The sequence below is a fragment of the Mus caroli genome, chromosome 1 (genome assembly GCF_900094665.2).
Source record: "Mus caroli chromosome 1, CAROLI_EIJ_v1.1, whole genome shotgun sequence".
Taxonomy (NCBI): domain Eukaryota; kingdom Metazoa; phylum Chordata; class Mammalia; order Rodentia; family Muridae; genus Mus; species Mus caroli.
This window is the reverse complement of record NC_034570.1, coordinates 122,761,119-122,777,253: the sequence shown is the minus strand read 5'-3', so window position 1 is coordinate 122,777,253 and position 16,135 is coordinate 122,761,119. Positions and strand designations below refer to the sequence as shown.

At 49.2% G+C, this 16,135-nt stretch overlaps 1 protein-coding gene across 3 annotated transcripts in view; it reads left to right on the top strand.

Annotated features, from left to right (window-relative positions):
* The window catches only part of Rassf5 (Ras association domain family member 5), a 66,954-nt gene extending 51,203 nt beyond the window's left edge, over positions 1 to 15,751 (top strand). For 2 of the 3 annotated variants that reach the window (XM_021160848.1, XM_021160862.1), the window contains 4 exons: positions 10,811 to 10,921; positions 11,646 to 11,943; positions 12,427 to 12,542; positions 13,482 to 15,751. In XM_021160848.1, the coding sequence (XP_021016507.1) occupies positions 10,811 to 10,921; positions 11,646 to 11,943; positions 12,427 to 12,542; positions 13,482 to 13,634 (678 nt within the window). In that variant the 3' untranslated portion in view covers positions 13,635 to 15,751. Of the gene's footprint in view, positions 1 to 10,810; positions 10,922 to 11,645; positions 11,944 to 12,426; positions 12,543 to 13,481 lie in introns of those variants that run through there. The other variant, XM_029479910.1, reaches the window with a different exon arrangement.
* The last annotated feature ends 384 nt before the right edge of the window (positions 15,752 to 16,135 follow it).

Here is a 16,135-nt window from a genome sequence, read left to right as displayed (position 1 = left end):
ATATACCTCTCCATTCAGTTTAGGAAGCAAGTTTCTGAGCCCTTGCTTCTTCCTGTCAAGCTGGGCTCTGGACTTAGCTCTCCAGACCATGAATGGAGAGACACTCACAGGCCCAGCCTGGGAGATTAATTCTTTCTCTCTGTTCACCCAGTCAGGTAACCTAGATCTGTATACAGTGTGACAATGGGCACCATTTCTGGTATAGAAAACCCAGACCTGCCCTTACCTGAGGTCTGTTTCCTCTTCTGCATAGCTCAGTATACAGTTATGAAAACTTAGAGACCTAAGCCTAATGGCAGCAGGCCTCCAGGTAAGGGGAGTCAGGAAAGACTGCACGCCCACCGGCAGGCACCGAAGTGTTAAGTGTTGTGGCAGCTGTACAAAGCCAAGCTGCCCTGTGCTAGCAGTGTGAGCACACCAGGTTGGGATTGGCTGGCCACTGAAGTTCCTCTGCCCCTTCCCTCCTGTGCTGCTTCACCACCATGGGCATCTGGTCTGTGTCCTGCCAGAAACCACGAGCAGAGCTAGAGCCTGGTCATAGGAATGGATTCTGAGTCTGAAGGGCTCAGGATGGGGCCCAACTTGCCTAGGAGCTAGATTGACCCTTAAGATGTTTGACATATAGAATGGAAGAGAAAGTTACAACTTTATGCCAACCATACAAACCCAGACTGCTAATGGCCTCCAGGTTTCTGGGGTCCTGGATTCATCTTTTACCTTCATTATTTATTCTGCAGTACCGGGGAGCAAACCCAGGGCCTGTGCACCCTAGACAGGTACTCTATCAGGAAGTCACAGCTGTGGCTCAACACAGAAAATACACAGAAAATTTACCATTCCAACCATCACTAAATGTCGTCCAGTTTCTGAAGCATGACATGATACCCTGCTGTTCAACTATCACTACCTCCATTTCTACAACTCTGGGGGCACTGGGGTTTGAACCTGAGGCCTTGTGTATGATAAAGCAGGTGCTTTGCTGCTGGGTCTGCAGACCCAACCTCCAGAACCTTTCATCTTCCCAAACTGAAATTCCTTACCTGTTTCATTACTCTAGGGGCGGAGACTGGGAGGACCCTACCAGGGCGTGTGTTCTTGGGTCTATTTTATTCCGCTTAGCATAGTGTTTCCAAGGTTTATCCACGGAACAGCATCGATGGTACTTTCTTCCTTTTAAAAGGTAAAACGCATTGCACTGCAGACATGAACTACATATTACACGTCCATCCTATCAGTGGATACTCAGGTTGCTCATTCCTGTGTTGTGTATATGCTTTCATTTTTTTTTTTTTTTGAATGTGCATCCAGAATTGGAATTGCTAAACGCTAGGTGATTCTAGGTTAACCTTTTGAGGACTCAGCATACTGTCTCCACAATACTTCTACCTGTTTGCACTGACCACTGAGATCGCTGACCTTGTTTGTCATCCTGACACACCCGGGAAGAGGGACCCACAGTGGAGGAATTGCCCCCATCAGACTGGCCAGCAGACATGGCTATGGGGCATTTTCTTGCTACTGGATGTTGTCCACTGTGATCCCGGCTGTAGACAAAAGGCAGCAGAACACACGCGAACAGTGAGCAGTGTTCCTCTGTGGTTTCTGCTTCAGCTCCTGCCTTGGGCGCCTGCTTTAGTTAATTCCATGAACGATGGACTATAAGCCAAAATCAACCCTTCCCCACAAGCTGTTGTGGTCAGTGCTTTATCACAGTAACAAAGGGCAAATGGAGACGGCCACTTAGTACCGGATGCACTCTACATCCAAACGTGCGGATCTCATGAACAGTCAAACGCGAGCTGAGTGGGGCTTTGTTGTGATTTAAGGGTTTTTCCCTAACTAAAAGATACCCACAGGATCCTGGGCTCAGTAAGCATGTGTGCACTGAACATTCATCTTTGCTTGAATAAATGCCTAGCCATCCTTCCCATCTCTGGCCAGGCTGTTCATGTTTCTGTTGAGTTGCTGGAGTTCTTTTAAGTATCTGTATACCTACCCTCATCAGTTTATTATTTATTTTGCAGTTGGGTCTTATGCTGTCTGGGCTGTTTTAATTCATAGTTAATGTGGATGGATGTACATGTATGCATAAGCACACCTGCAAGTGTGTGCGTGTGGCGGTCAGCTCGATGGTGGATGTCCTTCTTAGTTGGCTGGCCACCAAGAGCTCCCAAGATCACCTGTCTCTGCAGGTGCTGCAGTCACGAATGTGCCACTGAGCTGGCCTTCACATGGGTGCTGGGGATTCGAACTTGGGCCCTCAGTCTTGCATAGCAGGCGCTTTAGTGATCAAACCATCTCCCTAGCCCAGGCTAGGGATATTAACATAGCTGTTATGCCAATAAGATCATACATTATAGCTTTCAACAGTTTTTATTTTTATTATTTATTGATTGATTTATTTATTTATTTATTTATTTATTTATTTATTTATTTTTGGTTTTTTGAGACAGGGTTTCTCTGTGTAGCCTTAGCTGTCCTGGAACTCACTCTGTAGACCAGGCTGGCATCAAACTCAGAAATCCGCCTGACTCTGCCTCCTGAGTGCTGGGATTAAAGGCATGCACCACCACGCCCGACTCAACAGGTTTTTATGGAAGAGAAGACCTGGGACAAAAGTGCTTAGGACTTTTGAGAATCATAATGTAGCCTGTCGGGCAGGTTAAAGGAAAGAGAATGCTCGTACTGGGCCAGTCCCCCGGACCCAGCTTTCTTTTGTCTTGTAATTATTTTTGTAATCATTTTGTCAGTAACTATTGCTGCAGTTGGTTCTGCGGCTGAGAACTAGCTGGGGTCTGTTAAATTTTCACCATACTTACAACGAGCAAGGCACTTAATTAAGGCCATCCGTTACTCTGCACATCAAATATACAAACTGCATGTCCTAGCCTCCATGAGACTCACATTCTGGTGTCCAAAGAACTGAAAGCATAGCGTGGCTTAACTGTGGCATAGCATAAATAATGTGAGCCAGTGGCAAAGCTCAGGTCTTGGGACCATGTCGCAAGTCAAGTTATTTTGAGGGCATCAATGGTACCATAAAGCCCTCAGAGCAGTGTCTGGGGCTACCTAGGGCCCCCTGGGTCTCCTGTATAGAGCTGCTGCCCTCTGGTCCTGAACAAGCAGATGAAGTGCTCCTGTAGACTCAGTAAAAGGGGAAGGGGACACTGGTTCTCTGGGGTCTTCACCAAGATGACCTGCATCACATGATGCTGATTAGGGCTGCTTGAAAGCCAGACAATTGTTCTGAGCCTATCTGTGTCACAGTGCATGTATTTCTGCCTGCCTTCCTACAGGGACCTGTGGACTCCCAGGGATAGGGGCTACACTAGTCTGTTTCATTCCCCACAGTATTTAGAACCATCTCAGTCAGTTCCTGGTGCCTGGCTGTTGCCATTAACCATCTGCTCTGCATTTTTGTCTCTGGGGACTTCAGTCTCTTTCCAGTTTCTCAGCTTTATGCTGTGTCTCCACTGACCACTCTAGGGCCACCTGGGTCCCACACGGCTCTGTGAGACTCCCTTCCCACTCTGCTGTAGGTGACTGCTAGAGAACACAGTTGGGGAAGTTCTGGTCTTTTTATTCTGGGAAACATGGGCAGGCAACAGATAGAGGAGATGAACCCTCTACTGCCATGGGTAGATCAGAGGAAGCATCTCAGAACATGCCACTCTGGAACTAGGTGGGGACCCTACAGTGCACCTTACTGGAGATTCCTCTCTTGTATCTGGCTGAGGCTGTCACAAAGGGACCTGTGACCTTTCCAGTGCTCGGAGACTGAGCCATACATTTCAAACCCCGCCTAGACAGATGGATGTGTTCCCTCTTATAACCTGAGGTTCCCATTTAGGGCAAGCCCAACATTATCCCTGAGAGTCGGGGCCTGGGGGCCTGTGCATGGTCCTCTGTTCAGTACATGCTTACAGCTCTCTTCCCTGGTTTGGTCTTAGAGAAGGTTTCTACTCAGGGGCACAAGAGTTGCTGCTGACAGCTGTGCTAAGAGCGAGAAAGGAAACCAAGACCTACTTGAGCTTGGCAGAGACAAGGTCTTGCTGACACAAAGAGAGAGCAGGTCGGTGAGCAAGCGAGCACCGAGGAGAGCAGAGCGGTAGAGGGGACGGGTAGCTCTGTTCCTCTGGGCCACAGCTGCTGACACAATTCGGACGCCCCTGGCTGTCCTCCAGGTCCTCAACCCCACACCCAGTTCTCTGAAAGACAGGAGGAAGCGGTGATGAAAGCCCTATCTTCTCGGCCCAGTCTTAGCCCTGCATTGGGCCTTGGAGTCTCTTTGGTGTCACTTCATGGTTTGGCAGATGAGGAAACTAAGGCTCTGAGAGGGGAAGTGACTTGCTATTAGGTCACAGGTCACTGATGGTATTGTACTCATCCTGATCAGCAAGTGGCAAAGAAGTAGGCCCGCCCAAGTCTGAAGTCCCCGGGCAGCCCATGCGTTCTTGGCAGGGAACCCTCAGGATGCAGGATAGAGAGGTGCTCTTGGACCTAGCCGTGTGGGATATCAGGGATGCTGAAGATTACTCCAGCCGCTTGACCCTCCCTGACACCTAATCCACAGGCACGTCTCCGATACCTCCTTGGAGGCCAACTACGTGTTAGCTGAGCCCAGCAGTGGGCCCCAAGAAGCTTAGGTGCCCAACACAAATTCTGATCCATCCAAGGAGTAGCCACCTGAAGGTACTGGGTTAGTGAATGCATGTGAGCTAATCTTTAAACAACACACGTCAGCATGTGCTTAATGAAAGGCTGGCTGGAGCCTCACAGGCTCGGAATACTCCTTCGTGGAGTGTGGATTTAACATCTGCAAGCAGCTGCAGAGATCTGTGGTGTATGGGAAACTTCGGCTTTGCTGCAAGAGGACTCTGAGGCCCAGAGCCAGTGTGCCTAGCCCCCTACTCCATCCCTGCTTCAGCCAACTCTGTTGCCTCCTGTCACGGAGGGAGGAGAATAACTCCAGGGAAATGACCGAGCCTTTGGGGATAGCTAATCATTGAGAGTGAAGTTCCTGCAGCCTGTTCTCTGGTACTCTGAGGAAACTCACAGGAAACTGTGGGGTGGTGTTAACTTGACAGAGTAGAATCACCTGGGAGATGATTCAGGCTTACCTGGTGGGGGAAGGGTCAGTATCTTGATTACCTTAGCTAGGGCCGGAAGACCCATTACTGAGTGGTGCCATTCTCCGAAGGACCCTGGAGTCTCTGGAGGTCTACACCTTGACTCCTACACCCAGGAGGCAGAAGCAGGTGGATCTCTGTGAGTTTGAACTCAGCCTGGCTTACATAGTGAGTTCCAGGATATCCACGGCTACCCTGTCTCAATTGATGATGATGATGAAGATATAGCAAGCTGAGCACTAGTAAGTGTTCATTTATTGCTCTGTTCCTGATTACAGTTGCAATACACTCACAGCTCCTCAAACTCCCACACAGTGACTTCTCCTTCGTGACAGACTGTAACCTGGAACTACAAGCCAAAACAAACCCTTTCTTCCTTAAGTCACTTCTGTCAGGGTGTTTTACCACAGGAGCAGGGGGGAAATACTGCAATGCATAGGAGGTGTGACTTGGGAGAAAGAGACTGGGTAGAAGTGTAAATACCTTCCTGAGTTGGAGAATTACAATGTCACACAACAGACACATCAAGGGCCCAGAGGACGGGAGGCTGCTATGGGCTAAAATTTTCCTAGGTACCACCTAGAGGAGATGAAGCCAACCGAGGGAAGAGAGGTGTGTGTATTCTAGGGAGGGAAATTGTGCAAACCCCACCGTGGAGCAAACTGCTACCCAGGGGCACATTGCACAAAGCAAGTCTCACTGCCCTGAGCGCATTGCACAAACACATTTCATTGTGCCACCGCTACCCCCGTTCTGTGGCTGCCTCTGTGTTACGAGGGTGGAGGGCAGTAGATGCATAAGACTGTGGCCTCCAAAGCCTAGTGTTTACTACCCGAACCTTCACAGAAAAAGTCTGTCCACTGCCTGTGCTGAGAAAGGAATGAATGAGCTCTAAGGCTGCTTAGCTAATCTAGAATATGTAAATAAGTACAATGAGAAATAAACTTGGTTTAGAGGGATAGGCTTGGGTTTCCTGGGAAACCTCTGGTTAGATTTGATTGATCTGTAAAACACCTTTGAACCTCCTGTCTTACTTTTATAGCACTCTTGAGTGGCAAAATAATTTGCTCTCAAATTTATAGAAGGAACGATTTGGAGGGTCTCTTGATTCTCTCAAGGTCACAAAATTAGTAGTCAGAGTCTAAAGCCAAATACATACCCATCCCCCAGGTATCTGAGCAGGAACAAGGCTCTGGGATACCATGATGGACGAGACAGGCGTGGTTACTTCACTCCCAGAGCACAGACTACATTTAAATCCAAGGCCCAAGGCCCTCCACGGCTCCTTAGAAAAGCCGAGACCCCCTCCCCTGCAGTCAGTGAGGGATCCGTGGAGGTCCTGAGCAAGTGTTGTCTTCTTCACGCCCAGTGCTGATGGGCACAGAAGAAACAGAAGTCAATCTGGCATGGTCATGAAAGATCTTCCACACAGGAGAGAGGGGAAGCCATCACTGATAGCTTCCTGGGAGGTGGATGGAAGCAAGCGGGATTGTAGATAAACTCCAGATGGCGAGGGTTGACTTTCGATAAGCTCAGCTTCAGTCTGGCTGTGATTCATTTTCTCCAGCTATATATGGTTGTGAGGATGGGGCCCTTCTTCATGTGCTTGCTGTGGAGGTGTGTGAACTGATACATGCTGGGAACAGTACAAGGCTCACTGTCGTCACCGCCACCATCATGGGGGGCTGCGGTGGTTAGGGAAGCCTTGCCGGGGAAAGCAACTGCAGATGGGAAGACAGGAGTGAGACCATCAGAGTCACCGGCAAGGAGAACACTTGGACACATTTTAGGAGAGTGACTTTTTTTTTTATTTTAGCAGAACTGTGGTTTGTGTGATTTAGATCAAGACAAAACCAGCACTGAGGGTGGACACACTCTCCTCTGCCTCCGCCCACTGTCACTCTGTGAACTCGGCTGGAGATTTCTTGATCTGCCCAGGACCCATTTGCAGATTAGAAGCTACCGGCCTCACTCCTTAGAGGGTCATCCTTAGAGTAGAATAACTAAAATGAAGACTCCCGTTTGTCTCTGACTGCACCGCGGACCTAGCCAGTGTTGCCTTGAAGATAAAATACAGCAGTCTGACCTAGCATAAATCTGTCTGTGCTGGGGTTTTTTAAAGGTATTTTGACTTTATTTGGTTTTTTTCAGATAATAGTTCTGATAGTTCGTTATATAGACCAGACTGCTCTTGAATTTGCAGTGATCCTCCTGCCTCTGCCTCCTAAGTGCTGGGGTTATGGGTGCTTGCCACCACTCCCAACCCACTGAGGGCGTTTTAATAGATATTAGGGAATGGTTTTGCGGGGGGGGGGGTCTGTGCTCTTATGACTGGCACACAGCCTATCACGTGGTTGTCATGCCTCCACTTTATAACTTCCTTACTGCAGTACCTTCAAGAGCTTACAGTGGTCACAGCCTCTTGTGGCTTAGGACGTGAGACGAGCCAGCTTTTCAGCAGTACCATGGATGAGCCAGGCATGCTGAAAACAGCTTAGCCGCTGCCAGGGATTAGTCAGAGAGAATCAATTCCATGTCGCATGTCCCAAGATGGGTAAACTCTCGGAGAGACACCTGACAGGATAATACCTAGATTTACTAAATTATAAGCTTTCCCCATTCTGTCTGGACATTGGGGTGCCCCAAGACACAAGCGTATCTTCCTGGCTTCTGCCTTGTGTCCATCATTAGAGAGACACGTCCTGCACTGTGAGGGCTTGAGAATGTGTCAGATGAACAGAAACCAGAGCCTGCCTTGTCCTCGGACACAGTGGACTCTGCCTTTTAGGTAAAATGTGGGGACAGCTTTTATCTGTTGGCCCCAAAATAGTAGCTCTGTAGCTGGATGGAATTGTTGTGAACTCGGCAACATGTTGAAATCATCTAATAGATTTCAACAATTCTTGTTCCCAGACTGCACCCCAGATCAATCCCAGATCACTCTCTAAGGAGAAAGTCCAGGAAACACATTTTTAGAAAATCCCCAGATGACGCCAATGTGCTTGGAAGTTTAAGAGTCCGTAATCTAGATTCCACGGTGTTTCCCAGGTGGTGGATTTTGAGCTCCTGGACGGGACTCACTGATTGGCCTACTTTGGAAAGTGATTCATTCCATCTGTAGGTTAGATCTTGCCTGGCAGGTTCAGTGTGGGCAGCAGCCAGACTGAACTGGGTGCTGACATTTGGGGCTGACATTCTATGTGAGCAAGGTTCACAGTGTTGGGCACACACAGGCTGCTGACACTCCTAGGTAGATGGAGCTCATCGGCCACCCCCCCCTCCAAGACCAGATCTTCCAATCCTGAGGTCAAGAATGCCATCTTCTGCTTTGGTCTGGAACATACCCATGGCTACTTGCATCATTTTCCAGCTTTGTGGAAAGGGAACAGAATAGGTCGGTTGATGTAATGAATAAAAAAAGTGGAACAGGAAGAAGAAACCTAAAGCCAAGGCAGCTGTGACTCACTGTGGTCCAAAGTAGGCGTGGAAGCAGGCCTTCAGCAGCCACAACACAGCTGCTTTTTCAACAAGAAAATGGCTGGAACTGAAAACAGAGGTCTTCCAGGGACTTCTAGAGTTTTCCTTCACTTAATTCTTTTTTTTGTAGTTGAAAATGAGAATGTCCCAGGAATGACAGTCAGCCTGCCTGAGATGAGTAGAATGAAGGCTAAAGCAGCAGCCACCCAGCTACCCATTCTGACTTGAAATGATCAGAGAGCAAGGCAGGGCCATAGCCAGGCACATCTGGTCCATAGAGAGGTATCCATCTTGTGGAGACTGGAAATGGAGAGTCCCAGGAGTGAAGACAAATGAGAGGAATCCGTTTGAAAGCCTCCAGATTAATGAGTCAAGTGAATACAGCCTGTGAGGCTCACATGGCTTATGCACTTTAAGCAAACAGGAGATGTCCCAGCAACTATTTTCTCTTGGGCATTCTTCAAGATCAAGTAAGAGGACATACTGGCAGGCCCCTACATCCTGCCAACTGCCCTCACTCCAGATGTTAGGAGTCCCTCTTTGCCAGCTTCATAGATAATGCAAAACCCACTGGGATGCCTAGAGCTGGACCCACTGATGGGCCAGCTTAGATGAATGTTCCACAGGCCAGGTCTTGTTTTATCATCTGTGCATCCCAGGCCTGCAGTGTCAAAGTTCAGTGACCATTACTGGTGTGGTGGGGTGCTGATCCCAACAGCAGAAGGGGCTGCCCTAGGGTGGCCACATGCTCAGTTGAGAACTTGACTCCATGCTTAGATGGACTTCATTCTTATTCCTACTAGGCTACTCACTAGCAGCGGGCTATCAGCATATTGATTTTCTATGTTCATGATCTTACAATAGGAATGGCATAGGTAGTGTGTCAGAACCCAGGAGTTACCATCAGGAGCTGTGGGTGAAAAGTGACCACGCAAGAGCCTCGAATGAAAGAGGATGCCGGCTCGTCTCTGTGGAGGGCTGGGAAGGTGGAGCCATGCAGACCCAGCAATGCCCACTGCTCTTGGCAGTTTCCTGTGCCCTGTAGGATTGGCGAGTGGGAGGAGGGAGTGCTGACGTGCTGTGCGTGTCATGAAGTCCTACAAATGGACATGCTGAAGGGAAAGGTCAGGCGTGAGCTCTGTTGGTGAGCGCCCCACTGTGCTTCACTTGGTGGTGGGGACAGTGTGATGTGGAAACTGTTGTAAAATTCTTCAAACCAAACCCACAAGCAGGTATCAGATGCTGTCGAGTCATCCTTCTCTGGGCATCTGCTGTCTCATGTACCAGAGATGATTCCTGACTGCCCAAGTCTGCTGGGTTTCTAAGATCAGGATTAATTCTGGGAGAATTTTCACCTACCGGCTCCCTGCACTCCAAGCCACTCTGGGGAGTACTAAGACAAACTGGGAAGTGACCCTGAACATGAGGGAACTCCAGAGAACGGACCTGTGAAAAAGACCTGTGGAGATCTCAGAATCCACCAGTACCATACTGCAAGGGATGCTGACCTTAAGTTCCTTCTTCCATTTTCCTGGCGGGCCACAGAGAAAGCAGGGAACTCTGTCAGATCGAACCATGTGATGCAGGGAGACCACAGCAGGACAGGTGTGGGATTCTGGCTTGTTCTGCACATGGGGATGGGGGTATTGAGCAAGCTGGTAAATGCAGAGTCCCAGTGTTCTCACCTGGAGAATCAGGAATCAGGAAGTTTGGGTCTGTGAAATGTAGAGATAGCTGAATCCTTAGTGTATAGAGGAGGTGCCCGGCAAACACTGACTGTCCCTAACAGTTCATTCACTTGACAAATCATCACATGTTATGAGCAAAGCTTATCGCCAGTGACATGAGCTGACTGGCAGGTGGGCATGTACCCTTGGTCCCTGGCCATCAGCTTTTAGCATGTACTCACTCACACCTTTGTAGCTTATCTCTTCTTGGACATGGACAGGCCACGGCCCACTCACCAAGTTGATGGCCAGTGCCTAGGTGTGGGGCACACAGACACTGGTCTCTCAGCCAGTCTGGGCTAGGTATTATTTCCATGTCCTCGGTGAGGAAGCCTGAGGCTGAGAGAGATTTGAGTGGCTGGCCTCTTACTGCTCATGCTGGCACTTCTTTCTTAGCCAGAGGGGCATTTGGGAGATATGCTTACTGCCCTCCGTATCCTGAGAGCCACTGTACACATTGCTACCTGTCTGTTCCAGAATGTCTGTAAGGCAGTGGAGGAGAAACAGCACCTGCCCACGATACAGGAGATCAAGCAGAAGATTGACAGCTATAACAGCAGGGAGAAGCACTGCCTGGGCATGAAGCTGGTAAGCAGAGCCTGTCCATTCCTACCCAACATCTTTTCTGCCCCGCCTACGCAGGAACGACTACTCCCTTACAGCTCACTCTCCTTTGTCCAGGCCCAGCTTTCTGTGACCTCAGGGACCCAGAGAAATAGAATGGGCTTTAGAATAGACTCCAGATACAACCTCTGTTCCATTCACTCTCTGGCTACTTTGGCAAACTTTAACCTCTCCTTACTTCAGTATAAAATAGAGATCTCCATGCCCATGCTTAAGAGATCTTGACAGGTTCAGTTGTCTTTAAGAAGTGACATCAGGAGAGCCCTGCCCCCTGCTGGTGACTGGCAGCAACTGGCTCCCTGGGGCTTCCAAGTCACTCAGGAGCCTCAGAAAATGCAGTGATCAGTCAGGCTGGAGTTGGGCTGGGTCTCTGAAGACTTTGATGCTGCCTCCCAAGTTCAGAGGTAGAGAGGAGGCTGCAGGCTCTGCCTTTAGAGTGAGACCCAACAAAGGCCATTGGCACCTATCTGGTAAAGGGTTGGAGTGGCCTAGCTAAACTTCCTGTGAGGGAAGCCCGACCTCACCAACCTCCTGGCCCATGAGGAGAGTGAACTTCCTCCTGCACTTCCAGACAGGAGACTTGGGAAGGGACTCAGGCAGGCTGGCTGGAGTAGCCTGTCAGGTCTTCTGTAGTTTACAACCCAGGGTGAACTGGGCAGACAGAATCAGCGGTGCCTCCCACTTGCAGAGTGAAGATGGCACCTACACAGGTTTCATCAAAGTGCATTTGAAGCTCCGACGGCCAGTGACGGTGCCCGCTGGGATCCGGCCCCAGTCCATCTATGATGCCATTAAGGAAGTGAACCCTGCAGCCACCACAGACAAGCGGACGTCCTTCTACCTGCCACTCGATGCCATCAAGCAGCTACACATCAGCAGCACCACCACTGTTAGTGAGGTCATCCAGGGGCTGCTCAAGAAGTTCATGGTTGTGGACAACCCACAGAAGTTTGCACTTTTTAAGCGGATACACAAAGATGGACAAGGTATGAGTTTCTGACCTCTCCCCAGTCTGCTAATGTCCACAGTCACTAAACCTCACCATCAGTTCTGGGTGGGAAGTGTAGGCTTCCAGGCAGCAGGATTCATGGAAGTGCCAAGCACAGGCTCTGGGCAGGACCAGGCAGCTCATGTCTACTGTGCCCAGCTCCATGCACATACCGGAAAGACACACCCTGGGCTCTGGACTCCTAATCTCTATAATGGGAAGGAGTCCGCCCACTGCTCCTCTTCCTCTGGAAGATGCTGTAAATGGAAATATGGCTAAACTTTGCCATATGGGAATGAAGGCAGTACCTCAAATGGCAGGAATGGATGGAAGGCTCAGAGCCACCACTGCCATGTCAGGTCCACGCCCATTAGAACCACCATGACTATTTCCAGTCATCTGGCCAACCTGTGCATTTCCAAGCCCAACCCCATCCTGTCCTCATTTGAGATGAGCACCCAGCCCTTCATTCTGTTTGCAGTGCTCTTCCAGAAACTCTCCATTGCTGACTATCCTCTCTACCTTCGTCTGCTCGCTGGGCCTGACACCGATGTTCTCAGCTTTGTGCTAAAGGAGAATGAAACTGGAGAGGTGGAGGTATGTCTGGGCCCTTTGCAAAAACCAGTCCTGGCCAGATGGGTGCTGCTGTCCTAACTGCAGAGTGTAGGTGGGGCGGCAGGACTGCTAGAGGCTCAGCATTTAACCCAGGATCATTAGTGGGGCGCACATCACAGGGAAGCAAGTTACAACCTGCACAGGGCAAAGCCTGTGGGAAGGATTTCATATGCTTTGTGGAAATAGGGCTGGCATGGGGCTGGGTGTCAAACACAGAGAAACTGTGTTCAGGCCTCACCTAGTTTTTCCTAAGGCCCAGTAAGCTCAAACTCTGGGCTCTACTGGACATAGACATTTTTGAACCACCTTTCTCTCCTAAAATGCTGACTTCCTTTCTCCAAAGGGGTCTAACCATGTTAGACTCCTGGCAAAAATGGGGTCAAATCAGGCAGAAATCCTCCAAGGCCAGAATACTTGGGATGTGGTCTTCAGGGAGTGATGGGACGGAGGGGAGGTTTAGAGTGGGGTTGTTTTTGTTGTTTGGAGGAGTTGGGGGGAGAAGGAGGTTGGTCAACGGAGTCTTGGAAGACCAGGGCAGATAGGGCTCTACATTCATTTCAACCAGGACAGCTCAGGGTGGTCTTGAGTCTACGAAAGCGTCGTCTGATGTCACACAGCTCATGATAGGTGTCCTCCACCTGCCTCTGGGGAGCACATCCAGCCCCAAAGTGAAGACCTCAGCTGCGGCTGCTCTTCCATAAGCACAGGTGTATAGGCTGGGAACTCCAGGAGATTCCGGGACATGACCATTTGTGGCTGATGTGACCGTTGTGTACAGTACACAAATGTCACTCGTGATACCCGCCCCTTCAACTGAAAAGTGTACATGGTTGGCTCACTGTGGAGCAGCAGCAGGGCCCTTGAGACATGTCAACTTCTAACCATTTTCCCTTGCGCCCGCCCCCCCCCCTCCTCTCACAGTGGGATGCCTTTTCCATTCCTGAACTCCAGAACTTTTTAACTATCCTGGAAAAAGAGGAGCAGGACAAGATCCATCAACTGCAGAAGAAGTACAACAAATTCCGTCAGAAACTGGAAGAGGCGTTACGAGAGTCCCAAGGGAAGCCGGGGTAACCAGCCAACTTCCTGTCCTCAGTGCCCTCCGATTTATTTTATTGTTAATTATTTTGCAACAAAGAGTTACTGTTAAGACACCTCTGGTGGGTCCACCAGTGCCTGCCCAGCAGTTAACAGGTGTGGCACAAAGTCTCTTCCACACAGTGTCTATGTGGGGTTTGATTCCTGCTAACCCACCACACCATGGCTCTGGAGAGCTTCCGCCTGGGATGAGAACTCCCATGGAACGACCAGTGTTTCCCTGCTCAGTCTGCTGGCCTCTCAGAAACCAAATAGTTGCCTCTCTGGTCACCAAACTCCAATCAATCACCAGCCGGCAAAAGGAAAGAAAGGTTTCAGAGCCTGTGTGTTCTTTCTCTGGATTTAACTCTTCGGTTCCTCTTTTGGTTTGTTTGTCTGGTATTTTTGGCCACGTATAGTATATTTAAGGGTCAAATGTGGCATATTCATTCTAGCTAAGTCCTTGAAAGCAGGAAAATGCTCATGAAAGGACTGTCCTTGCCCCAAGGTGCCTCTTCTTCTCTAGTACTAGACACTCAGGGTCAGCCTGAGATTTCGAGAGGCTACAGCCTGACCAGGCCGTCTCTTATTACCCAGCAGGCTGTGTGCATGCAAACCCAAAGACATATATGCACATCTGTGTGGTATTTCAGCATGTCTCTGTCCAATGTTTGATATGTTAACATTTGAATTTAATGCTGTCCTCCTTATGGGTTTCTACCAAAGAGAAACCAGCCACTTATCAATTTTAGTTTCCTGCTGAGCTGCCAGAAAGTATTACAGAGAAGCACATCCAAGCTGTCTGTGGCCTACGCCTGCAGTGGGGGCCCGAATCTCCTTGGCCTTCAGTTCCACCTCCACCTCCGGCTTTAGGGTCTCCAGAGTAGCTGCCTGAGTAGTAGCTTTGATTACAGTGCTAAGGTCCTCCAACGTGGAGGCCTTTCTGGTGGGCAGCATGGTCTGCTCGCAGCACAGCACTGAGCAGACCTGTGGGCCTGACGTCCCTGGTGACTTCAGTGCCTTTTTGTTTGCAGAGAAACGAGTGGGGCACTTTGCTTGAAGCTCTCTGCTGGCTTGCCCCTGGCAGGAAGTGGACAATGGTGCTATAGAGCCAAGGACACAGCCTCAGAGCACAGGGTGATTGATGATCACAGCCTCTTTCCCATCAAGCTTCCCGGTCAGGCTTTGACTTTGAAGATGCGAGGTTATTAGACTGCATTGACAGCATCAGATTATGACTCCAACTCTTGAGTAGTTCAGACTTAAAACCAATCAGCCAGAGTAGCCAGGACTGCAAAGACACTCGATACAGATGGAGAAAAACTTGTCCCTTTATTTTAAAAGAGGGCCAGTGTTCCAATTGAGCCTCCAGAGGAGACCACTTTCATGTTGTGCTTGCCTTTCCACACCCTTTCCTCGGGTTGTTTTAAGCCCAAGCTTCTCCGTGTAGCCTAAAAAGTTCCCTACCAGCCCAGGCTGAAGCCACACTGCTCCTGTCCCAGAAGAACGCCAAATCCTTGTCATTCAAACTGTGCATTGTTTGCAGAGCTGCAAAAGCAACATGAGCTAGCGACTCTGAGGTTGTGCACGCCATCAGCCCCTTGGCTACCTGAGGTCTCATGCCCAGCCTTACACCTCTCTCCCTTAAGAAGCCCCCGTCCTGCTGTGTATTACAGGGGCACGTGGAAAGTCATTCCCTTCATCCTGCATGTCTGTAGCGTTAGGAGAAGGCATGGCTCCTGCTGCAAACACTGTGAATGCTGCTGAGAACTTCCCTCCATGGATGGCTTTTTATTTTTGACAAGAAAAAAAAAATTCATGTATTATATATATATGTATATACACATAGAGGCATATAGATATATATACAGAAAAGGCGTTTATTCAGAAAATGATGGTAAGAGTCAGACTTTAAAGCACAGTTAGACCCAGGACCTGTACTGAGGTTGAGCCTCTGGAAAGCGTGGCGTTCCTAACGTCTCAGAGGAGTCTAACTGCTGGTAGTGCCTTCTATGGTTGTATTATTGCTCTGTGTGTGTTCTTTTCAGGATATTTTCTTTCTAAATGTCCTTCTATGTTTTTTAATGAGTAATAAAAGCTTACTGTAAAAACAAGTCACAATGGAATCGTCCTTGTTGAATGTCAACATCTTCTGGAGAGTGGGCTGGAGAGAGGAAGACTGAGGCAATCGCAGGTACATTTCTAGGCAGAGCCAAGTTTTCTACTCTAGTAAGCTAGAGAATGAAGGCTACCATTCAAATGCTTTTGAGAAAATTGTCCACACAGTAGAGGGTGCTGCCTCTGGCTGCCTCTTCTCCATCTCTGCAGTGCTGGACAGGGGAGAGGACATACATACAGCTTTCTAGATACAGAGGTAAGCAGCACTTCTCCTCTGGAATTATCTACAATGATGATGTGAATGTGTGTCATTGATGACTTCAACTGCAGAGAGGGCTGAACTGGGCCGAAAGCAGCCTGCATTTTGGCCCCTCTGATTT